Source organism: Pyrus communis, chromosome 15 (assembly GCF_041283825.1).
Source record: "Pyrus communis isolate YQ-2024b chromosome 15, ASM4128382v1, whole genome shotgun sequence".
NCBI classification, from domain to species: domain Eukaryota; kingdom Viridiplantae; phylum Streptophyta; class Magnoliopsida; order Rosales; family Rosaceae; genus Pyrus; species Pyrus communis.
In genome coordinates this window covers 33426416-33451898 of record NC_142579.1, presented here as the reverse complement: position 1 = coordinate 33451898, position 25483 = coordinate 33426416, and the positions used below count along the sequence as shown (strand labels likewise).

The 25483-nt window shown below is 36.1% G+C and overlaps 4 protein-coding genes across 8 annotated transcripts; all 4 read left to right on the top strand.

The window, feature by feature from the left end:
- Window positions 1-693: 693 nt before the first annotated feature.
- Window positions 694-2779, top strand: LOC148690896 (uncharacterized). The gene is made up of 7 exons (XM_088685040.1): window positions 694-712; window positions 868-1024; window positions 1075-1299; window positions 1394-1400; window positions 1500-1898; window positions 2017-2270; window positions 2641-2779. Exons 1-7 carry the CDS (start codon window positions 694-696, stop codon window positions 2690-2692), a joined length of 1113 nt encoding a protein of 370 aa, XP_088541166.1. The 3' UTR covers window positions 2693-2779.
- On the top strand, window positions 2707-7829 carry LOC137748274 (F-box/kelch-repeat protein At3g06240). Of its 5 annotated transcripts, XR_015957368.1 has the most exons (8): window positions 2707-2838; window positions 3220-3291; window positions 3380-3480; window positions 3563-3840; window positions 4230-4381; window positions 5619-7175; window positions 7494-7607; window positions 7764-7829. XR_015957368.1 is itself a non-coding variant. In XM_088686998.1 (7 exons), exons 6-7 carry the CDS (start codon window positions 5971-5973, stop codon window positions 7531-7533), a joined length of 1245 nt encoding a protein of 414 aa, XP_088543124.1. In that variant the 5' UTR covers window positions 2707-2838; window positions 3220-3291; window positions 3380-3441; window positions 3563-3840; window positions 4230-4381; window positions 5619-5970; the 3' UTR covers window positions 7534-7829. The 5 variants fall into 5 exon arrangements, 4 of the variants coding, with proteins under 4 accessions (XP_088543124.1, XP_088543123.1, XP_088543125.1 ...); XM_088686998.1 differs by having other exon boundaries at window positions 3380-3441; window positions 7494-7829; XM_088686997.1 differs by having other exon boundaries at window positions 7494-7829.
- Window positions 7830-12643: 4814 nt separating this feature from the next.
- Window positions 12644-13099, top strand: LOC148690895 (uncharacterized). The gene has a single exon (XM_088685039.1). It carries the CDS (start codon window positions 12644-12646, stop codon window positions 13097-13099), a length of 456 nt encoding a protein of 151 aa, XP_088541165.1.
- A 10079-nt stretch (window positions 13100-23178) lies between these two features.
- On the top strand, window positions 23179-25262 carry LOC137719841 (CBL-interacting serine/threonine-protein kinase 6). Its single transcript, XM_068458846.2, has one exon. It carries the CDS (start codon window positions 23721-23723, stop codon window positions 25017-25019), a length of 1299 nt encoding a protein of 432 aa, XP_068314947.1. The 5' UTR covers window positions 23179-23720; the 3' UTR covers window positions 25020-25262.
- Window positions 25263-25483: the final 221 nt, after the last annotated feature.

Below are 25483 nucleotides of genomic sequence, written 5' to 3'. Positions count from 1 at the left end.
TTCGGAGTATTACCCGAGTCATTTGTGATAGAAATCCTATTTGATATTGAAGATTATGTGTGCAAGTTGCAATTTGTGCATGTTGGAGCAGAACTTGACCTTTACTTTGAAGGATGTCTTAGTGTACGACCGTCGGATCACGTCAAGTGTCAAGTTAATGGCACGTCTCATCCCAATCTTAGGAAGGAGGCCTGAACCCAGTTACAAGTGTGTGTTTTTTGGGTTACCAGAAAGCCCAAATACATGCGTTTGGGCTATTAAATTGATTTATCCGTCAGTGCAGTAACTAGAAATGTGGGCGTAAATCAGTTTAAAATTTTTTTCTCGATATAGTCGATATTTTAATTGAAATATCGAAAAAAATTAGAGAAAGATATAAACAAGAGAGGTGAAGTTTAAATTTTATAAAATATCGGAGAAATTTTTAAATTTCATTAAATCAACCGATTTTCTTCATATTTTTAGCATATCCGTTAAATATCGACAAATTGTCATATAACATTCACTAAATTTTTATTTTAAGTTTTGAAAAAAAAAGGTTTCATTTTACGTGTTTTAAACAAATTTTTACTATTTTCATCGAGAACAACCGATACCGATATAAAAGACACGTCGGAAAGCACTAAAACAGGTCGAGACGGGACCAAAAAAAGGAAGAGCATTTGGACGGTGTTTTTTCTTTTTAGTTCCCAAATGCGCGGCCCAAAATCCCGTAAAAAACAAAAAGCGCGAGCCTTAGGGCGGCGAGCAGCAAAACCAGTAACTTTTTTATTTTTTTGTTTCGGAAACACAAAACCAGTGTTCGGAAACGAAGAGAGAAACCCTAGAGAGCATCGTCAGTGTCAGTATGCGTTGACGACAACACAGATACAGTCGTCAGAGCCGGAAGGGACGAAGGAAGACGCAGAGGAGTGCTCGGAAATGAAGGATTCCCAGTCCCTCGCGTCGCGGAGAGGAATTTGAATGGGTTTCCAAGTCTGACTTCAATTTCTCCTCTTGGTCTCGACACTATCGGAAAATCAAGGTAACAGTTTCCGTGATCATCATTCCAGTTTGTTTTGCTGACGATTAAAGGAAAGTAGAGACGGAGGAGGAGGATATGGTGGCGCAAACACGGTCAAGGTTGCCACCTAAATCTTTGATGCGGTTCAAATGCGTCCGCCAGTTGTGGTGTGATCTGATTGATAGTCCTAGCTTTGTGGCCAGCCACCTCTCAAATTCGAATAATTCGAGTTCGTCCACCGCATTGCCGTCAGGCATTTTGTTGATGGCGAAGAGGATGATAACGAGGATGTTTTAGTGTCATTTCTTAATCTTTGCAATGATAATGTTAATGGCCGTGATGACTGTGTTAAGGTTGTTCACTGTGGGGATGACCTTCGGTGCATCCGAGCTTTGATGCGGGTTTAACGATATTTATGCTACTTCTTTCTCGATTGTAGGTCCTTTTGATGGGGTCTTTTGTCTAAGCATTCACTATTATCCGCACTCGATTGTAGGTCATTTTGATGGGATATTGTCTAAGCATTCACTATTATCCGCACAACATTGTTTTAGTCAATTCAGCTATCAGGGAATTTGAGTTTCTTCCAAAGTCTTGTCTTCTTCTCCCACCCCCACTCAGCGAGGAGGATGATGAATTGAAAACCATTTCCGCTATGGTGGGATTCGGGTATGATTCTAGAGCTAAAACTTACAAGGTTGTTAGAATTGTGCAATTTATGCGGGGCCTAGAAGAGCAAAGGTGTATACTTTGGGTGCTAATCCATGGAGGGAGCGCGATTGTGATATTGAATCTCCTGTTATTTGTTGTTCTCCTTCTTCTCTCTACTGCAGGGGATTTTTTTATTGGTTTTCGGCTGATCTACAAGATAACGGTACCATCTCTTCATTTGATATGAGTGATGAGGTATTTCATACTATACCAGTTCCATATAATTCCCATGAGAGAAGAGAACGGTGGAGCAGCCTTGCGGTATGGAATCAATCCATGATGCTGATTTCCTTTCACAGTGAAGAAGAAACTGGACTTTCGAATCTGAGCCAAGAATTGAGATTCCTCTGGAATTTTGTTTGAGTGATGAACCTTTTATGGTGGCCACTGATGGACATATTGTCTCCTATAACGTACGCACGCAAAAGTTCAAATACCTTCTTTGTGATGGAATTGAAGATAATCCATGTACTGAAGTTGTTTTTGTCGAGAGCATTGTTTCTGTCAAGGGAGACAACAAGTTTAAGGGCACAGATCCGAACAGACTCTCTGCAAGGTATGCAATGTTTCCCCTTCCGTGGTTTTGCTTTTGTAACATAATTTGCATTCCAATTTCAATGTAGACACCTTTCTTTGTGAGGTGTTGTTTGTTCCCTTCAGATACACATGATTGTAAGACAGTAATTGGAACAAATTTGCCTACCTTACAATTATTTGCAACTAGAGAGAGGTTCTCTACTTTAATCAATTACTAAGTTGTTTTTCACTTCAGGAGTGTGCTTCTCTCACATGAAACAAGGTTAATTAGGTTTTTTATTTTAATTCATTTACAGTTTTTTCAAGAGTAGATACATGTGCATGCTCTTATGTTTTTCCCCATTTACTTAAATCTTTTAATTTTGGTTGCCATGTGATACTTATGTTAGGTCATGTTTAGAAGAGGCCAGTGCACAATGGGTGAACGAGCCTATGCTCTGAAAATGGCGTAGCTGCTTGATCCTAGGCAAGAGTACTTTGGTGATAAAGTGGTTTCATGTGAAGATGGCATCCAAAAACATAAAATGGGTCTTTGTTTTGTGCTTGGACAAGAATATGTTGTTTCGATCCTTAATGATACAGAAAATGTAATTACTCGATTCCCTTGATGATACTGAAAATTAGAGGTGCTATAGTTTTAATATGTGTGAACAACACAGCTCTGGAACCAGCATGTACTTTATTGGATTAAGGCTATATTTTATTACATGCACTTGAAGTTCACCCCAAACTCAGAATGAAGCTCATACCAGACCGAGTTCTGCTGCCCATGCTGTTTTGATTGTTCATGATACAAAAAATTTAAGTTTTTGATTCCCTTGGTGATACTGATAATTAGAGGTGCTATGTTTTAATATGTGTAATGTAAGCAGTACAACTCTGGAACCAACATGTACTTTATTGGTTTTCTGGCTATATTTCAATACATGTACTTTGACTTTGGTATTTATTAATTTTGTGTGGTGCAGGTGGATGCAAGTTCAGCCAAAACTCAAAATGAAGCTCCTGCTGGGCTGAGTTCCGCAGCCCATGCTGAATCAGTAAGTGATGCTGCACATTTTCTCATTATTTCATTTATTGCATAATTACAACCCAGTTTAGACTGAGTGAGTGTTTTTGTTCATTTAGGGGAAGAGGTAAAGGAAGAGGTGGACCAATGGGCAGAGGAAAAGGGAGAGCCATGGGCAAAGGCAATGAAACTCAATTTGCATCTTCTTCTCGAACACTAAGTGAGAGAATCGTACATGCAAAATTTACTTTGTTAACTTAAGGCTTAGTTTGACATTGTTGTTGTGGTTTACGTGCTAAAAGGAAGAGGAAGAGGCAGTCAAGCCATGTCATCATCAAGGCGAATGGAGTTCATGCAGCAATCTGCTGTATTGCCGTCATCTTCACAAACTGTGACAATAGGAAGAGGTCAAGGCAGGGCCAATGTAGCAATGGAAACTTCACAAGACTTGCCCTTCCGACCATCAACTTCGGTCAATGCCAAGCCCAGGGGAAGATCAAAACTCTCCATTTGGAAACCATGAAGTATATAATCTGCTGTTGGAGTTGTGCAACTGAAAGCAACCTGAAGAGAGTTCCTTGTAAGTACTAACCGTGTCCTTGTTGTGCATAGTTTGAATAGTTTACTCCTCTTGTCTAGTTTAGACCAGTTCCTCTCAAGCTTACTTCATCAGCAATCCTCGAGAGTAAATTGAGCCACCATTTAATAGGGTATATCATTGTCTCATGAATCATTATATTATTGAATGTCGTTTTTGATGTGAACTAACTTTTGAAATTTTCATTAGGCCAAAATAGAAATATGATTTCTGACTAGGCTAGGTGGGGCAAATTTGATAGGTGATCATATGAACTTTTTATGTTGTCTCAAAGTTAGGATACCGAAGAGTGGCTACTTTGAGCTCGAATATATAGAATACGGTGCCAAATTTGCTCAATGACACAAACTCTTAATCTCTTTCCATTAGAGATTGCAGCTTCTGAATGAATAGAGCTGACCAATTATAAAGTCTAGAGCCCCAACTCTGACCATTATCAGCCTTGCAAGGCCTTAACAACAACATTCATTAAGTAGTTTTAATGAATCGTGTTTGGAAATTGCACTCAGTGGGCTTTTGAATGGTAAGTTTATTGCTTAATTATTGGTAAGAAATAATTAAATGCATAGACTAATTATGGTTAGTCTTTTAAACATGTGGCACAATCTGGAGGGAGGTAAGGCTACACAAGGGTTAGGGGGTGAGTAAAAATGCATAAACTAACTCTTGACTGACTGACTTAAATTCTGTAAATTAGGACATCTATGGTCTGTTTGGAAATGCTTCTCTAAGAAACAGTTTTTCTTGAAGCTTTTTTAGTATATCCATGTAGAAATGAAGAACAGTAAACTTATAATTATGCTGAACACTGGGCAAGCCACATTTAAATAGTGTGTTGCTATTCCTACCTGATGTCATGTCCTCAACCACCATTAGGGAAAATCTTAACAACAAATTTATTCATTCATAAATGACCTTGATAACCTTTATTTATCGTAATCTAGCCAACTCTTTACTCCCACATAGACCTTGTAAACCTATATTATTTTCGCTCCGTCTTCTTTAGTTGGATGTAGTGCTTGAAATATATCTTTTCAAGAGATCTTCTCTCGTTGCAGATTATTGATCACCCTGTTTTTTTCTCTTTACTTTCCATTGTTTCAATTAATCACAATTGACACTAACATAAAGCTTCACTTGAGTTTCGGTTTCGCTATACATAAAGAAGAGTAATTCGCCGATTTCCCCCCCTTAATTTGTAACCCATTGCCAATACTACCCATAAAGTTTTATCGTGGCCAGTTTCTTCCCTAAAATACTTTGAATGACCAATTTCTCCCTATCTTCAAATTTATCCAAATTGCATCCAAAAAGTAGCATGTTGGTCATTAAATCTTCTATTATGTTTGTTATATTTTCTTTCTTAATGTTGTTGTTATTATTTTTGAAATGTGACATTTTCAATAGAAGGTTAGATGAAATGCGTGGAAACATGGCCGTCTGGGGAAATTGGCCATTTATATTAATTATTGGAAAATCGTCAAAATACTCTCGATTTAGGGAAATGATATCCGCACACCCCATTCCTCCGCCTGCAGACCCCTGTTTATTTATGTTCCTTGATTCTCCTTTTGATTTATTTAGTATAATATCCACAAATAAATAGGGTGTTAAAAAAAATGGTGTGCAGAAATCATGTCCGATATACATATGGATTATTGTTCACTTCTTTCTTGATATAAATTGTAACGTAAAGTATGTTCTCGAGACAGATAATAAATGGCATCCACATTTGGACCAATTTTTTTTTTCCTTTTTAGCTTATAAAAGTCCAAAGGGTCCCCCGAACCCATTCCATCATCAAACAGCAGCAAAAGAAGAGCAAACCCTAGAGAGAAATATCAATATGATTGAGCATTGACTATAACAGAGAGACTAGTCAGAGCCAAGCGGCAGGAAGAAGCAACAAGTGTTTGGAAATGAAGAAATCTCAGTCGCTCCAAAGAGGAATTTGAGTGGATTTTGAAGTTTAATCAATTTGTCCTCTTGGACTCAGCACAATCGGAAATCCAAGGTAAGATTTCCCTTGATCTTGCTCCATCATTGTTCCACCTTATTTAATTTGCTGAAAAGCATAAAAGGAAAAGTAAAGGAGGAGAAATTAATTAGTTCATGGCAAAGTCAAGTAATTTTACGGATGATATGGTGGTGCAAATCCTGTCTCGATTGCCACCTAAATCTTTGATGCGATTCAAATGCGTTCACAAGTTGTGGCGTGATCTAATTGATAGTCCTAGCTTTGTGGCGAGTCACCTTTCTAACTCGAATTTGAAATCAAAATCAGATTCCTCCACCAGCATTGTTGTAAAACATACTGTTAAAAATGTGGAGGATGATAGGAAGCACATTTTATTGTCATTGCTTAATGTTTGCAAGGATGTTAGCGATGGTGATGACCGTGTTGAGGATCTTGGTGTTGTGTATCCTTTGCTGAGTATATCTTCCCCTAATTTTGAAATTGCGGGTTATTGTGATGGGATTTTTTGTCTAAGTCTTCACTTTTGTCCCGAGGATATTGCTTTAGTCAATCCAGCTATCATGGAATTTCAGTTTCTTCCCAAGTCTGGTCTTCTCCTCCCTCCCCCACAACCAGATGTTGCTGATAGAGTGGATACCATTACCAATGCTATCGGATTTGGGTATGATTCCAAAGCTGAAGCATACAAGGTGGTTAGAATTGTGAAATTTTTGCCAGGGCCTAGAAAAGCAGAGGTATACACTTTAGGTGCTGATTCTTGGAGAGAGGTCAAGTTTGAAATCGATTGTTCTGTCATCTGGACACCTTCTTTTTATTTCTACTTCAAGGGGGTTTTTTATTGGTTTGCTACTGATCTCCATAATAACGATTTCATCCTTACATTTGATATGGGTGAGGAGGTATTTCATAATATACCAGTTCCGTATGATTCCCTGGAGAGATTTGCATGGAATTGCAGCCTTGCAGTATGGAATGAATCCATTGCTTTGTTTTGCTACTGCAAAGATGAAGGAACTGGACTTTCTATCTTTGATATATGGGAGATGGATGATTCTACTGGTGAGGTAAAAAGTCTGTGGAGTAAGAAATGCTTAACAATCGAATCTGTACCAAGTATAGAGATTCCATTGGTATTTTGGAAGAATGACGAGCTTCTTCTGACGGCCACTGACGGACGTATTGTCTCCTATAACATACGCACTCAAAAGCTCAAAGACCTTCCTATTCATGGCCTTGAAAATCCACTATATATTCAAGCTGTTCTTTATGCAGAAAGCCTTGTTTCTGTCAGGGGAGGCAATCAGCCTCTGACTATAGACCCAAACAGATACACTGGAAGGTATGTAATGTTCTTCCTTTGCGTGTTTTTGCTTTTATACATTTATTAGTGTTTAAATTTTGATGTTATAAACCCGTCTTTGGGAGGTGTTGTTTGTTCCCTCCAGTTCTTCATGATTATAACAAAATCAGATGTTCCTGTTGGAATTTTGCAAACTAGATAGAGGTTCTCTACTTTTAATTTTTCTTTTCTTTTCAGTAACATGCTTCTGACGGAAAACAAGATTGTTTAGGTTTTCGTTCATTCTGATTCACTTACCTTATTTTGTGTACATTCATGTGCGTGCTCTTATGTTTTTTCCCAATTACTTAAATCCAGTGTATCGTTCGAGTTGTACTTTTACCCGAGGCATGTATGAGTTTATGCACTGGAAATGGCTAAAGCTGCTGGATCTCAGGAAAGAGTACGTTGGGGATATCGCGTGAGGAAAATGTATGTACTTGTTTCTCTTGTTCTACTTGAATTTCGTTGTTGTGGTGGTGTATTTTGAAATGTTAATTAGGCTATAGTCGAAAAGACATTGCTGACTTTGGTTGTTGATGTTTTCTTCTCTATCTTATGAACTTTCGTTATCGTCTTAAAATTTAGGTTTACCTTGCGAACTTCAATGTATGGATTTTGGTTCTGTTTTAATGGAGCGAACTCTATTTTGTTTGCAGATTACATTGCAGGTCCTGTATTTTATTTTATTTGTTCAAAGGATTATGCTTTGAAACTCTATTAAGTGGGCTTATGAATGAATAGTGATGGACCAATTATAAAATCTAGAGGCCCAGCTCCGATCATCATCATTTTTGGCAGGCCTTAACCGTAACGGTCTTGTTACATGTTATGCCCAAACTTTTGAACTGATCGGCTTAAACCCATAATACTTGGGTTGGCTAATCGGAATTTGTTTGTGTCCAATCTGATTTCAAAGCCGATTGAGCGAGTTAGAATGAAGAAAATATTTGCCCAAATTTAACCCGTCCTCAATCCAATTGTTTATTAGGTTGGGTTGGGTTGGGTTGGGTGGATGCATTTCCGGCCCATGTCAACCCAAATCTAACTCCATTTTAAGCCCAAATTCACTCATGCACATATTATTTATCCCATTCATGTTATTTGAGTTTCGATAAGTTTTTGAATGACTATATTTGAAGTTTATTGGCAGTTTTCATATGAATAATGAATGATAGTGTTATTTTTACATTTCTTTTGGTTGAAGCTTTTGGTATATGTCTTGTAATTTAATTTCAACTTTGCATGGTTTAATCATGGAAACTTTAACGAAAAGCTCTCAGTACTGTTTACTTTAACGAAAAACCACATTTTTACATTAAAAAGTAAATTATGGTACTATTCATTTTACCCTTTATTTTGTCTTTATCGTTAAAACTCAAATTTGATTTTTCCTTTTAATAATTAGGTCAAGTTGTCTTTTTTAATTTTTGTTTGGATAGTGATGTATAAATGGAATTTTAACCAATATTGGAGTTGTTTGGTTCAAAATTTAAAAAATCATAAAAAATACAATTTTATGAGATTGAACTCGATAAGTTGGGTGTACAGTGTACCCGAACCCAACTCGAGTAAGTCCAAACTCCATTAAAACTTGAACGCAACTAAACCTCCATGAACCTGAACTCAACTCAAGCTCGAATCATGACGGTTGGGTTAGGGTTTGGTTCACCATCCAACCGTCTAATTCATTCGAGTTGCACCTCTAACTTAAGCTAGGATATTTACGACCTTCAAATTTCTCTATAGAAAGTAGTTTTCAAGAAATTGCTTTTATTTGAAGCATGTTAAATCGATGAGTGAGATATGCTTTATTATTTGGTTAGGAGTTCAGCAGCTCGTCGAAAGAGTCTCCTAAGATGAAGATAGGTTGTCAAGAACATAGAGGAGGTCGGGTAGTTAGTTGGTCAGGTCTAGTGTGGATCTCACATGATAGTAGTTGGAGCTGGCAACTCTTTTAGAGTTACCTCATTTGGAATCTCTAGGTAAGAGAATCAAGTTGGCTCTTGTGAACAACTTGATGCACTTTCTTCCTTCAACATTTTGAGCTAAATCATTTCCACTTTTAGAGATCACCCCAAAAGTTCAAGTAGTTCTTGAAAAAAAAAAAAAAAAAAACACTTACAATGAAAGAAAGCACTGTGTTTCTTTTTTTTTTTTTTTAAAAAACTAGAAGCACTCTTAGCTAAAAAAAAAAAAATTTCACCGAAAACAAAAACATTATCAAAAACGTTTTTAATTATCTTAAAATGCTCCTAAACTATTCTAAAAGTACTACAATATGACCGAGAGAAAACGACTCATCATCGAAAAATGAATGGAGTGGAAGATGTTCCAGAGTTTGGCAGGTGGATATATTGGTTACCAATCCTCCATTTGTCCTCTTATAATTAAGCCTATTATATATAATGACACTGATTGATGTATCTAACATTTCCACAATCTCAAAAAAGGACGAGACTGACGATGATTAAAGCAATTTGCCAAGACTGGTAGTTTTTTTATGGATTTGGATCCTCTGCTGAACCCGAGGAAATGATCCTTCTGATCAAGAACTATGAACCGTTGGATTAAGACTGGTAGTTTTTTTTTATGGATTTGGATCCTCTCCTGAGCCCAAGGAGAGGATCCTTCTGACCAAGAACTATGGACCGTTGGATGAAAATCTAACGGTTATAATTACTATAACTTTAAAAGAACTCCTTGTTTGTAGCTGTTTGATGAAAATCCAACTGTTCACAGTTCTTGATCAGGATGATCCTCTCCTTGGGCTCAAAAGAAGATCCAAATGTGTTTTTAATGAGCATCATATATCACGTGTCATATTTAGATATAGCTTGTCAATTAATTAGGTTAATATTGCACAAAGAGAGGGACTGACCAAGAATTAGGCAGATTGATTAAAAGAAACACGTGGATGGCCTGATGAATACAACTATAGAGAAAACTTCAGATTATCAAAGGCGTGAAAGATTCCGTCTTCTTAAACTTGATCAGCAAATGAATGAATAATGCTAGAAAGTCACACATCTATGCATTTTGTACACTTGTCTTTATAAAACCAACTTTCGTTAGCTTCTTAAGATTTATGGATGAAACTTCAAGCGTAAATATTATGCATCTGCTAGTATTTTTATCGTTTTCGTTTTCATTTGCAAGCGTAAATATTCAATAATAATTACTTTTTAAATTCAATAAATAGTTAGGCCGTTTTTAAGATGACTTCTATATTCCTTATCTCGTACACAGAAGATGATATTATAACTAAAAACTCGCATTTTTCACAAAATATTGTGAGCAAACTCTTTTAATCAGTTTTGAAAATTTCTTACATGAGTCATCATAAAACATATTTTGGTGGAAATTTAGCCGCACCAACCACCAAGCTTCTTCAAGGTTCATGAAGGAAATTTATAGGATGTCCTGATGGATGAAACTCTGTTCTAGTTATTTTCGATCTCGCTTGTATTTTCATGGGTTTTGTTAGTTTTTCTTCTAGCTTAAAAGATTCCACAACTAAATATTAATCCATAATATAATTGAACAAAAATGGAATTGACATCAATGGCATGTCACGCGAATGAGCCTTTACTAGTCCAATCTAACATTAGAGACGTGGCAATGACCCTGATAATTATTGTTAATTGCTATTTATACTAAATAATTTACTTAGTGATCGTGATGTATATACGCATGTCATTCATTTCATGTGTATACGCATGCCATTCATTTCAAGATCATTTCAAGTTTGAAATCGGTTGAGGTGGTACTAAATAATTTAAACAATGATCGTGATGTGTATATGCATGCCAATCGTTTCAAGATCATTTTAAATTTGAAATTAGTCGAGAGGGTACTATATAATTGTATCATCTATACAATCTGTGAGAACCTGAGTTGCATTATTGGTCTTTTTTTCTCTTGGTTGAGGAAACCCTATTTGGAAAATTGAGTGGCCAATTTCTTTTGATAGCTTGTCTTCACAACAGTGAATACTTGGATGTTGGAACAATGAGGAGGATAAGGTCGTAATAACACCATGCATTCCTATGACAGACAAATTTTCTCCTTCCACGGTTTTCACTTGTGATGCAGAGGTTTCATGACCAAGTGATTTAATTTTGTTTTCAACAAAAATAATACATGTCCATGGATGGTTAGTAATTATTGTAGCTTTCCGTTTCACCTAAAGTCACCCCGTCATCAAACATAAATTGATCATCTAACATGCAAAACCCTAATTGTTTTTAGGAAATAATGTCTTTATCGTCAGAAGAAGGATATAATGTCATATTCATCACAAAGGCTCGCGACAAAGCTAGCCTACAAATTTTATATTCTCTATTGACATGTTCAATAATTTGCAAAATACAGTGATTGATACATTTCGTATTTGAGGTTATATATATGTAATGTGTATATCTTTAAGTATGTCAAGAGGAGAGAGACAAATTGTATCCATGGATTTGTGGACGCTACTCTCTTATTTCCGTATGAGGGCCACTCTCTTATTTCCCTATGAGGGCCACCCATTGAGTTATACAAGGTTTGATAGGTCGATCGATTAAGACTAATTATGTAGGTTAATTAGAACACCCTAAGATCGCAAGCCACTTCGTTGCCTTGTAAATGATACTACGCACCCTAATCGATCAATTAAATCATTTACAAAATTTGTTCACACTACAATGTCACTGTATATACCAAGTGGCACTACAAGATACGTAAGTAGTAGGGGCAACAAAATTTGCATCTAAAAGTCTTTATTGGATGCAAATATCTTGAAAAACCACTCCTAAGACCATCTTCAACCCTTGGGCTAAAAGCCAAATTTTTTAGCCCGAAAAATTTAGTTTTTAGCCCAGAAACAGCTTTTCTGCTCTAACCCTTATAGCCTAAAATTTTAGCCCGGGATTATTAAAGAATGAACTTAGGCTAATTTTTTTTCTTAAATTAAATTTAAAAAAAAAAAATTTTGTAGACTATCATAAATTAATTTTATGAACATTTTAATCTAAAAATATTTAAATTCCGATAAATATTGAAAAATTACTAAATTTTCCACAAAGTAAGCCTTCAACTTTCACCAATCTTTCAACTTTCACCAAATTTTCAACTTTTACCAACCATTCAACACCAAACTTTCAACTTTCACCAACCGTTCAACTTTCATCAATCATCCTCTATATAAACACATGTCTAATATTAGTTGATCACACAACCTTTCAACCTTCAATCATCCTCTATATTCACCAATCTTTCAACTTTCAAAGAGTTTTTGTTTCCTAAAGATCCTCAATATCTCATCAATGGGTGATAGAAGAAGGCGTAGCATGGCAATGCAGATGGCATAATACCAAGCAAGGATTGAGATTGAGGATGCATAATTGATCAACGCCAAAGCAGAACTTGTAAACTCGTTTATGTAATATGAGCACCATGGCGAATCTAGCTATCGCGGTTCTATCATGGGGCGTTCATTTGTGCAGCGTGATAGAGAAGAGTCTCATGACCAAATGATGAAAGATTATTTCATCGAGTGTCCGAGATTTCCTGCTCATGATTTTCGAAGGCGGTTTTGGATGAGGAGAGATCTTTTTGAAAGCATCTTCGACGTAGTTGTCAATCACGACCCCTACTTTGTAAGGAAGATAGATGTCGCAGGCCGACAAAGTCTATCACCTCATCAGAAACTCACATTTGTTTTTCGCATGCTAGCTAATGGGTGCTCTGCAGACTCAACTAACGAGTATTGCCGACTTGCGGAGATTACTGCTATTGAGAACCTGAAGCGATTCTATCAGGCAATTCAAGCCATATATGGAGCCACATACCTTCACAAGCTAAATCGTGAAGACTTGAAGATGCTTCTACGGAAGGCAGACAAAAGAGGCTTCCCTGGCATAATAGAAAGTCTCGATTGAAACAAACATACCAAATATGTATTAAGAAGATATATTAAGTAACGTATCAAATATGTACCAAGAAGAAATCTAGGTTTCATGTGTAATTTGAAAGACTTTTTATTAAAATTTAATACTACAATATTTATCTATAAGATTTTAGGAGTTTTGAGATATTATCTAAAAAAAAATTAAAAGGTATATTAAATATAATGGTAAGTCGCATTCATGTGTATTTTGAAAGACTTTTTATTGGAATTAAATTCTACAATATTTATCTACAAGATTTTTGGAGTTTTGAGGTATTATCTAAAAAATTTAAAAGGTATATTTATATAATGGCAAGTTGGGTAATTTAAATAATAAAAAAAAAAGCTACTTCTAATTCATGTGGCACTTAAATTGTAGAAAGATATTTAATCAAAACTCTAAAAAGCATAAATATTTAATCTCAAAATTTTAAAACCTAGGCACTTAGTTTGGCAAAGTTAACGGTGTCCTATTGTCCACACAATAATGGTCAATAAGATTCTCTTTTCAATTCCAGTGATATTAAATAGATTTAATTTTGAAGTACGACAAATGAGATTCAAGATCGAGTAAAAAATGTACAGGAAAGAGCATATTGGTCAAGCCAATTTGTTTACACTTATGTTGCAGTGGAAAACTGAGGTACCAATGTATATGCAGGTTAATAATTATCTAATTCCTTTTCATACAAATTGGTTGGTATTAGACTCCATCACCCCGAAACTTCTCTCTCCTTCCCCAACCCAAGTGTATTAGACTCCTGGTTGTTGGTGGGTCGGATTCATCTTCTATGGCTTGATTTCTAAGGTAGAGATCTATGTACTCCATCGGTTTGTGGCGGTGCCGCCTTACTTGGCCAGATCCATGGCGGGATCTCTTTAGATGCGGTACGGTGGTCTTGGCTAGAGTTTCCTAATCCTCACTTTGGAAATAATTGATCGGTGGATTCCATTTTCGAAGTAGTGGTTTTTTGTAGGATTGTTGTTTGTACTGCAACTATTGAGTAATGTCTTGCCTAGAAAGTTATGCGACCTTGCTTATCAGCGATAATTTGATGTGATGTGGTTTCGATTTTGGCAATGGCATTGTGTGTGCCTCGGTTTAGATCTGGTACGTTCGCCATTTGTAACAGATTTGTACCGATGGTACTTATGGTAGCCATTTATGAGATTACTCTTTATGCTTATATGTGCAAATTACTCCAGATCAATGAATTGATCACTAAAAAAATGTTTTCATTGTGACAACCCTTGTAATTGTTCTTGTTCATTAATGAAATGCTACCGCTTCTTGTTAAAATAAAATTTTTGTTGGTTACAGATCTATCATCTCACATGGTAGCTTTTATTCTGTAATCACTATAAATAAATAATTGATTAACTGCCAGTTAATTATATTATGGTAAGACATTCAAATCCAGATGTGTCAGTTCGTATGTGATGCAACTTCAATTTAAAAATTACTGGGTAAAAAAAACAACAGATCAGAAGATGCTACTTTCTTCTTCTTCTAATTCTAATATCACCAAATTGATCCCCAAAACATTGACGATTTCACTTGAACTTTCATTTGTTTATTTCTTAACTTAATGCGTATCGAGCAATGCTAGTCAAAGTAAATAAATTTAGAGTTTAATCAAGTTGGTTAAAACAGTGTTACTCTTTTTTTGTATTCAAGTGTAAATTGTAGCAATAGTCCCTCAACTAAAAATGCATTACCATTGGTCCTTCAACTAAAAATCCATTACCATTGGTCCCTCAACCCATCAAAATGTGTAGCTATGGTCATTTTTGTCAACTTCGTCAGAATTTTGTCAAAATAAGTTATGTTGGAAGGACCATTGCTACAATTGGGGTCCCTCAACTCATCAAAACGTGTAGCTATAGTCATTTTCGTCAATTTCATCAGAATTTTGTCAAAATGAGTTATGTTGGAAGGACAATTGCTATAATTGAGTTAACGTTGAGGGATCATTGCTCCAATTGGGTTAAAGTTGATGGACCATTTCTCCAGTTGGATTAAAGTTGAGAGACCAATAGTAATATATTTTAAGTTGAGGGACCATAACTATACATTTTAATGAGTTGAGGGACCAATGGTAATGGATTTTTAGTTGAGGGGCTATTGCTCCAATTAAGTTAAAGTTAATGAACCATTCCTACAATTTACTCTTTATTCAAATTTGAATTTTTCTCTCTAGTTTGGACCAATTTAAATAGCTAGTGTGTTGGAAGAGTGGCTATATTAAGATAAACTGGAATTAAAAAAAACGTAGGAACAGAATTTAGCTAATCTAGTGGATATGCTTGGTGTAAAGTTAACATATAACAATTAATAGATTTGATTATTGTAATTTATCTAGATCGAGATCTTCAGTATTACATATGTGCAGAAAGAATGCGTTGAATAAAACTGCAACGAAAGAGTGAGAGCTTCTGACATGTAGTTAGCATCAATCCTGCAAATCTGGAGTCCATGAAATTAAAATAGTAGCAATAATTTTCGGATTTTTGTCGTTTGTTTGCTTTCATTTGCCATATGTATATTTCTCTCATGCTAGGATTGTCACATCTTGTGACTTTCATAAGTTCATTGTCGTTTATTTATTGCAATAATGCATATATCTTTTGCATCATTGCAATAATGTTTCAACAAATCATATTTATATACACATACATCTTATTGCTCAACCTCTTATCGTAATTATTACTTATTTTGAGTTTTAAATAATCAAAATTCTCTTTATTCGAGTTTAAATCTTCATTCTCGCATTTTAAATTGTTTAAGAGAAAACTACTCAAACGCCAAAACTTGCATGTTGTGCATGTGGGGTTCTTCAGCTTGCATTTAGGAAGAAAGCCATAAGCAACTAATTGAAGAATCAACTTCATGATCGAAGATTTCAGAACCATTGGACCAAAGAAAGTATCAATTAATTAATCAATCAAAAGGCACTGTATTTGTAGGTAATTAGCATGCATGCACAGTTGCATTTACGTACACCTTCATTCTACTAGCAAAGTAAGTAGCTGGCTGCTGACTAATGTGTCGAGTCGACTAGCACATTTTCTTTTTTATCCTTAATTTGCTCTTCGATCTCAGTAGGCTCGTGCATCAAATCCCAATTTATCACATGACTTTAATTAATATTCTTATTAGGGATGGTCAGGTTCACGAATCAACCGCCCAACCCGACCAACCCAACTAAAATGGATTGAGTTGGATCGGTTGTGAAGGGAAAAAAACCCGGCCACCCGTTATCTGCACAAGTTCTATGCGGTTTTGAATTTTTATAACCCAACTAAACCGACCCACATCGCCATGATTCATTGGCTGTTTCTTCTACAACCAAAGCACAAAATTCTCCCCTCTATGAGTTTTTATGCGATTCCTCAGCACCAGCCTATATTATATTTCTTGAATATAAGAAAAATCATATCACGAGATTAAAAACAAATAAATAAATGGTTATTTTGGGAAACGATATTTTGGGCGTTGAAAACACTTGTATAATGGATAACTCGTGAAACCCGCCCAACTCAACCTGAATAACAATGGACTGGGTGGGTTGGTTGGTTTCCTTGTTTTCTTGGGTGGCAATAGTTTTGTTAAATATGTACTCGAGCTAAATGAATTGATTTGTGGGTTGTGGCTCAACCCGTTGCCCACGACAAGTACCATTTCTTATAGGAAATTTTAACGAAAAGTTTTCGGTACTGTTTATTTAACAAATTTTTATAAAGCTGGTAAAGTAGTCTAACTTCTTATAACAACCTATAAGATTTTTTTTTAACTTTTAAATATAAAACAACAATTCATATTCTCATAAGCTCCCTCACATGTGACAACATTCAAACCAAACATATAGACAACAATTATTATGTGACGGGGAGATGTATGCTTTCACCTGCGAATAAACCTAAAACGGTATCATGAAAATAGTTGAGATTCCATTCTAAAATCAATTGTAATAATAAAGAGAGTAGCTTAACTTCTTATAATCACATACAAAATTGCTGAACTTTCTGACGTGGGACAACTTTAGTAGTCATCAAATATGCTTGTGCTTCTTTAGTACTAATTAGTCAATATTTGGGATTGAAGTAGCTATCACATCAGCTGGTAGGTTCAACTTAATTAGTTCTCATAACTATCAATGAATTAATTATGTACATTTATATAAAATGAACCAATTTCGTGCATATGTACGCAGGTATTCGCCTTCACCGGTACTTCATGCTGCCGTTGAGTATTATTAATTTGTCGAACTAGGTATACGATGAATTTGAAGTCAAATATCAGAAATTTTTTTTTTTTTTTTTTTTAAGACCATAAATAATTTTTCTTTCTTCGATATTTAAAAAATAATTAAAGTGGTTTCTTTTTTGACAAATCTAAGCATGCGCAACAAATTGTAGTCTTAATTAATAAGTTGCGGTGATCCAATCTAGCACATTAAAATATGATCGGATGCCCGACTTTGCAAAGACTTGGGCACAATTTGACATGAGTTTCCCGTGAAGTAAATGATCGGTTTTTTTAGTATAAATATTACAAACTAGAAAGAATTCGAACTCGAGATATTAGAGTAAGAGATATGCACTCACAAAAAATCAACGATAAAAAGTACATAAGCAAATTCCAAATTTTCTATAATCGTATTTAGAGGTGGAAAATAAACTCATTAAGTAATTAATGAGTACCTATTAAGACTTATTTAGTTGGATTTTACCTTATCATCATCACTACTAACAAACTCACATTTATATTATGGTATCAAATTAAACGTGTATTAAAGCGTACTCTTTAACAATCTTATGAGTTGATATCGAAGCTATATATTCCTAACTAATAATTTACCAAGATAAAAAATAAAAAAAACTTTTCCAAGACTAGCTAGTTAATTAGCATATATATAACACTGCCTGTCTACTGAAAAAAAAAAAAAAAAAAAAAAAAGGCAAAGGAGGGTGACATTTTGTATTTTTATGTTATTTTGATGGAAAAAAGAGGGTGGTGTTTTGATCTCTATCTGCAGTTTGGTTTATATAACCCCTTTTATCTTTGAATCGTATTTTGTGGCTCTATAAATTTTGTTTTTTTGTTTGTCCCCCTTAATGATTCCTATAATCAAAGTGGTCCATTATTTTCAGCCTGAGAATATAGATGATGATCATGATGGCTCACATATAGATTAAAGTACAGTAAAATTTCTTTGCAGTAATATTTTATAATTAGACAATTTTTGTTAAAGTCATAAAAAAATTCGATCTTAATTTGGGACTAGTTATGTATTGGAATAAACTCTATATTGTAATAAGTTATAATTTTTCGTACTTAAATTAATTTAGAATATATATTGTCTTTTAAACCTTATAATAAAAATCTAGAAAAGGTAAGAAAAAAGAATTATCATGATCTTTGCAGTTATATCTTATCTTAGCTTATGTACATAGAAAATATTTCTGTATCAATATTCAATTATTTAATCTTTGTAATATTTTGTTAATAGTAGTTATCTCCTTTTGTAAGTAAGAGAGACTTAGCATATATACCTTTATATTTACTAATTAGTAATTAGTGCTAGGAACCGGCAGGCCTGAAACACCCGCATCTGCAAGCGGATGTAGATGATCTCCATAGCTATTCAGTATTCAACAGACAAGAACAGATCAATCAATTTATGTATATGAAAGGAGTCTTGTCACTTATGGTAATTTCAAATTTGCAATAGATAACCAAATAAATACCATAAATACCAAAATTTTCACATCAGTTCATATTTCTAGAAATATTTAGGGTTTATGCGTCTCTTCAAAGAAGTAAAGAAAAAGACATGGAGAGGGCATGTGGGCGGCCAGAAAAACAAGCGTACAGCTGCAGAAAGCATGTTTGTTTTTTTGTGTTAATTAAGTGTTGATGTGGGGCATTCACTCAATATATATGGTACCTGTGACCTGAACCAGAGAAAACTCCTCCACATCCTCCATTTTCTTCTTTTCTCTTTTTAAAAAATGTTTATGTTTGCTCAATTCTATAGGTAAACCGTATTATCAACATCATTAACACGACCTAATTAATTAAGGCCATGATTAGTGACTAGTTAGTGTATGTTTGACAAGTTGGGAATATAAAATCGATATTAGTATACTACGATTTTTAAGAGAGACAACTTTTGAAACAGTGGGTGCCAAAAGATTCAGTATTTAAGAGAAGAAAAAAAAAAGAGAGAAAAAAAAATCAAAACAGTTGGCGGGTGGAATATTCGTCAAATAGCAATAGCGCGCATCAGCAAGATGATATTTCTCTGTCACGGCAACTTCCCCACACCCTCACTCAATTAATATTTGTTCAAACCTAGGCATGCATGCATGCATGCAGCCGCCCAGAAACTCCAATTGTGGTTCCTGGCAATTTCTCATCGTCTTAACCCTGCGGTCTGCTATTTGCACACCACACAAGACTCAGCAGAAACAGAAAACTTAATTGACTGCCACTTTCTGCACAGAAGCAGCATATGAATTTCATGTCACGATGATATCAGTGCTTTGCGCTTGGAAGGTTGTTAAAACAAGACTTGTTTTTGTGCTTGGAAGAAGATTCTCTACAGATTCATTTTATAGGGATTCTCACATTCTAATCGTTCATTGTACATTGTGTAATTAGTTTTCGTCAGATACTATTGATGTTTAATTTTAAATTAAAAAAATCAAATAATTTATAACCGTATGATTACATGATGAATAACTAAGATATGAAAATTCATATGATTCACAAAATAAATCCGGATGAGATCCAATTCTGGAAGGTTGATAAGATAAGAACATGGTCACTTTGATATTCGCCCCACATAATCAGATTTCATATATTTCATTAAAATAAATTAAAAGTGCTAATATGTATAATTTCGTCCTCATAACTGGCATCGCTGGACCACTAGAGTTGTCAAATCAGCCAACCAAAAGATGCCACAAAATTTAAAGTAGCACAAATGCACAATGAAGACGAACGTCAATTTTTTTATTCATACAAATAACTAAAAAAGAAAATAAACAAATAATAATAACAAGAATATACGATTTTAATTATACCATTAATTTAGTAAAATAGTATCACATTATCATCTTTTGGCAGACAACAGAAAATGTATTAATTGTCATCAAAATAATATTACTACTAAATTAGAGTTGGAAAAACAACAAAGTGCTATATATATTACTAAATAAATCGAAGATATTTGTGAGAAAATCCATTTTTATACACATGCAAGTTGTTGGCTGTTCTGAGGACAAATAAAGTAACAGTAACAGATGGATGCAATAATACATGCAGAAGCTATATATCTAGTGGTTCAACTTCCAATCTATGTATCTCGTGGTTCAAGTCCTCGATCTGGTCGTGTTTTTTATGGATTCAGGCATTCAGCCTGCGGCTACAAGTCACCACCAATACAACCATCCCTCTCTGTCTCTCAGTCTGTGTGGCTCTCATGATCCATGGTCATATATGAAGGCCCGATCAAGTTGAAGATAAAAGGATAAACCTTTTTGACCTTATTATAGCGGCCAATTGCAGACAGAGTCATTTCTCGTAATGTAAATAATTGACCCTAGTCAAATTTCAAAGTCCAAATACCGATAATTGTATAAACATTATCATGGTATATCATCTACCATGGTAGTGTTTACACTTTTTCGTTTTCTCTTGTTGCAATGCTTGAGGAATTCAAAAATCTCTTTTATCATAAAAGGTATAGAGTTTTCGATGTGAGATGACGTCCACTCATGTAAAATTACTTTTTGACGGATTACACATGAAGGTAACTGTGAATCGGTAAATACATTTTTATTAGTGTCATGATTTAATTAGGTGTAAACTATATAATTTTTTTTTTTAATGAAATCAAATAATAAACCATTCAATACAAGAATTATAACTTTATACGTACATAATTCAAACATCATAAACCGAAGTAATTTGACAACAATTTGAGATGGGCAAACACGTCATCCTTCGCTCATTATGTTATGTTCCAAAGGGATTGACAACCAAATTTCTAGGTTTGGATAATGAATTTTAGCGCAGGCACATGATGAAATGAAAGGTTAGGTCGTAGGTCGTGCTAGGGCGGATGCACTAGGAGACCAAGGTGCTCTCAGAAATATTCAGAGTCCGGAAAATAACCTCGTAAAGTTTTTGAAATTCTCATAGTGATTTATACCGTTGTTTTTTGTATTTACTAATTGTTTAATGTAATACATGTTAACATATCGTAATAACAATTGATAGGCTGTGTCGACAACACTTGACAAATACTTTTAATAATATTCATCAGATTGCTTAGCAAATGTTGATATGTATTGATATATGCTTAACATGGTTCGATTGACGATAACAAATCCATCAAATGTTTAATAAAATGTTTTTGTGAATAAATTAAAATTTATTTATACGTTTTACACTATATTTTCATTTGAAAAACTTAAATATTTAACATTTATACTCGCAAGATTCAAATCCTAAATCAGATGAGACCATGCATGAGGTCCTCATCTGAGTTACCACTTACTCTACCAACTGACAAAGTCAGAATAGCGTAGGGTCCACCTCCGATTATTAGGAGCACGCGTCGATCAGTGAGCGGGGAGGTTCTGGAGATGCATTTTGACCTAAGAAATTTGAATAGACTTGGACATACGTGAAACTGAAAGCATCCCAAAGGAATGAAGGAAGGATATTCTTCTCACGCTCCACGTAATCACCACTCGTTCTTTTAACTTTACTTTATTACCATCTTAAACAATATAAAATGCAAATTATGATTTTAATCCCTCTAGTTGTAACCAAGTTTCACTATAGTTCGTATAGAATCAATTTTCCCCAATTAAATTTTGAAATTCACTCGAATCCAGAGATAACATTTTAGTGCATATGTTTACTTAGCAAAAATGAAAAATCGAATGAATCAATAAGCTTAAAAATAGAAGACGTACGAAAAGAGAATCAAAACAACAGTCCCATTTTTTATTTTTTATTTTTGTTATTTGACTATGGATATAAATGAAAAACTTATAGTTTTTCAATTTCTTCCATGCAAGTAAATGTAGAAAATAGTTAAGGGATAAGCTGATTGCATTACCCATGTTTTAATAAACGCAAGGAACTCAAGAATCAGACTGATTCTCATTTCTATTCCTTATAAGTAAACATGTCCTTAATTTTTGTCAAAAGTTTTGGTATTGTTCGTGAATTACATATGTTGAGATGTGATAAACTCACGTCGTGGATCCTTCCAACAAACTGAAACATTGTTTCAATTCAAACTAGTTTACAGAGACCCAACTGGAAGTTCACCAACAATACAAGGACTAAAATCATACTTATCATTACTTGAGCGTAGATTAATGTGCTTATTTCCTATTGGCGACACATCATTTAGTTTGCAAAGGTTTAAAATTTGGTTTCACCAAGTAAAATCAAACTATCCTTTTGAAAATTACTGTTAATCAAACTACAGAGACTAAAATGAAACTTAGGCCTAGTTTGGTACTGAGGTGATTCTGAAAAAAGCTGGGAGCTGTTTTTGTGTTTGGTAAACATTCAACTTCAGTTTTTTTTTTCACAGTTTTGGATGAAAAAAGCCAAAAACAAGAAGCTGCAAAACTCAGCTTTGAAAAACCAGCTTTTTTTCACATATGTTTTACATAAAAGTTTACCAAAAACTATAATACTGCTTTTTTTTTTTTTTTTTTTTTTTTTTTCAAAAGCATTTTTACAAAAAAGTTTACTAAACACTCAGCTGCTTTATTTCTCAGCTGCTTATTCTCACAGTACAGCAGAAACAATTTTTTTTCAAAGCACAACAATACCAAACCAGCTCTTAATAAACATTAGAAGGGACCAAGGTCATAATTTTATATAAAAATGAAATTACAGCTACTTATCCCATATGGTGGTTACATGTCTCGTATCATCACTAACATTAGTCGGGGAAAGCTTATCACCAAAAAATGCACGTGGCCCATACGATTATATATCTAAGAAAAAAGGGGCCAAGCATTGGCAAAAGCAACAAGAAGGATAGAAACGTAACAACACACCTCTGCTCACCCCAGGCTGTGGAGAAATTAACAACCAAGCGAGTTTTGACTCGTAACCCTATACAAGTGGCTTGAAACCGACTGGCACAGGCGGTATGCGGTAAGCCAACAAGGGGGTAAAATCGTAATTCGGATAGAAAGAGCATTATATAACCGGAGCCCATGAGATGAATGGAGAAAAAAGAACAAAAAAAGCGAGAGCGAGAGGCCAAAACCCAAGAGTTCAGCCGCCGTGAACGGTGGTGCTTTCAGAAACCCTAAAAATTTAAGTCGGCTTAGCAAGCTGAAGGTGGTTAGGGAATGCAGAGAGATGAGAGAAGTTTCGCTGCCCAAGCCTGAGCTTTCAGTACGTGTCAGGCGCTGCATCGGCGGCCGGAATTGCCACCGGAAACACGTAGAGGACGGGTGATCCATTCGCCCCTCTTGTTTTCCGAAACGGTTACGTTTTTTTCTTAAAGAGGCCTTTTGTCAAACACCTTTCGTGCATTTTTTAAAGTTTGTTTTAGTTAACAATGGCCGAGCAGAAAGAAAGCGGCGGCTCGTCGTTGCTGCACGGCAAGTACGAGCTGGGCCGTCTTCTGGGTCACGGCACTTTCGCCAAGGTCTACCACGCCCGACACCTGCCTAGCGGGAAGAACGTGGCGATGAAGGTGGTGGGGAAGGAGAAGGTGATCAAGGTGGGGATGATGGAGCAGGTCAAGAGGGAGATCTCGGTGATGAGGATGGTGAAACACCCCAACATCGTCGAGCTCCACGAGGTCTTGGCGAGCAAGTCCAAGATCTATTTCGCTATGGATCTGGTCCGCGGTGGCGAGCTCTTCGCCAAAATCGCCAAGGGTCGGCTCAAGGAAGACGTCGCCAGGGTGTACTTCCAGCAGCTCATCTCCGCCATCGATTTCTGCCACAGCCGCGGCGTCTACCACCGGGATCTGAAGCCGGAGAACCTCCTCCTCGATGAGGACGGCAATTTGAAGGTAACCGATTTCGGACTCAGTGCTTTCACAGAGCACTTGAAGCAGGACGGGCTTCTCCACACCACATGCGGCACGCCGGCGTACGTGGCCCCAGAGGTCATCGGGAAAAAAGGGTACGATGGTGCCAAGGCGGATCTCTGGTCTTGTGGCGTCATCCTTTACGTGCTTCTCGCTGGGTTTTTGCCGTTTCAAGACGACAATCTCGTGGCCATGTACCGGAAGATTTACAGAGGAGATTTCAAATGCCCGCCGTGGTTATCGTCGGAGGCACGAAGACTCGTGACAAAGCTTCTCGACCCGAATCCAAGTACCCGAATCACCATTTCCAAGGTCATGGACTCCTCCTGGTTCAAAAAATCGGTTCCTAAGATCGTACGGACGAAGCAGGAGCAGGAGTTCGACGAGCCGAGCGAGAAGATCCTGTCGAAGCAGACGGAGACGCTGAACGCGTTTCACATAATCTCGCTGTCGGAGGGGTTCGATTTGTCGCCGCTGTTCGAGGAGAAGAAGCGGGAGGAGAGGGAAGAGCTGCGGTTCGCAACGACGCGGCCGGCAAGCAGCGTGATTTCGAAGCTGGAGGAGGTGGCGGCGGCGGGGAAGTTCAGGATAAAGAAGAGCGACTCGATGGTGAGGTTGCAGGGGCAGGAGAGCGGGCGGAAGGGGAAGCTGGCGATAGCGGCGGAGATATTCGCCATGACGCCGTCGTTACTAGTGGTGGAGGTGAAGAAGGACAATGGTGATACGTTGGAGTACAACCAGTTCTGCAGCAAGGAGCTGCGGCCAGCGCTCAAGGACATCGTGTGGACATCCCCCGTCGAGAATTCTACGGCGGCTTGATCGATTAAGATTAAGATCGTGATTAGTGTCGGTTTAATCGTGATTAGTGTCGGTTTAATCGTGATTAGTGTTGTTAATTGTTAGTGTTGTTTCGATTAATTAAGGTGGAACTGGAAACTGGGCCCGAGCTTGTAGCCACTGCTTAAAAGCCGTCGCATGATGTCCCTTGCTGTCGTTTTTATCTGTTTTTTCTGATTCTCTGTCTTTTGTGCGGTGATAAGTGAAACTGTGAATTTGTGTGAAGACGTCACATAAGCTTTTCCTTTTATTTATTAATTTAATTTTTTAGAAATGTGAATATATACGAAGTAATTTTACAATGGGTTGCTAACCTTGTACATAAGTTTGACTCAATTAATTTTGATCTGGGTGACTATCACAATTACTTTTAATTATGTTTACAATAAACATTTAAAAGTGCTTCTCGATTCTAGAAGTGCTTTTCAGGTCATGGCAGGAGCATA

Excerpts from the sequence above, each read along its gene's own strand:
- LOC137719841 (XM_068458846.2), top strand. The coding sequence starts at position 23,721 with ATGGCCGAGCAGAAAGAAAGCGGCGGCTCGTCGTTGCTGCACGGCAAG.
- LOC148690895 (XM_088685039.1), top strand. The coding sequence starts at position 12,644 with ATGGGGCGTTCATTTGTGCAGCGTGATAGAGAAGAGTCTCATGACCAA.
- LOC148690896 (XM_088685040.1), top strand. Across the intron at positions 1,025-1,074 it reads GACACTATCGGAAAATCAAG|GAAAGTAGAGACGGAGGAGG; the intron begins GTAACAGTTTCC and ends TGACGATTAAAG. Across the intron at positions 1,899-2,016 it reads TACCATCTCTTCATTTGATA|AGAAGAAACTGGACTTTCGA; the intron begins TGAGTGATGAGG and ends CTTTCACAGTGA.
- LOC137748274 (XM_088686998.1), top strand. The coding sequence starts at position 5,971 with ATGGCAAAGTCAAGTAATTTTACGGATGATATGGTGGTGCAAATCCTG. Across the intron at positions 7,176-7,493 it reads CCAAACAGATACACTGGAAG|TGTATCGTTCGAGTTGTACT; the intron begins GTATGTAATGTT and ends ACTTAAATCCAG.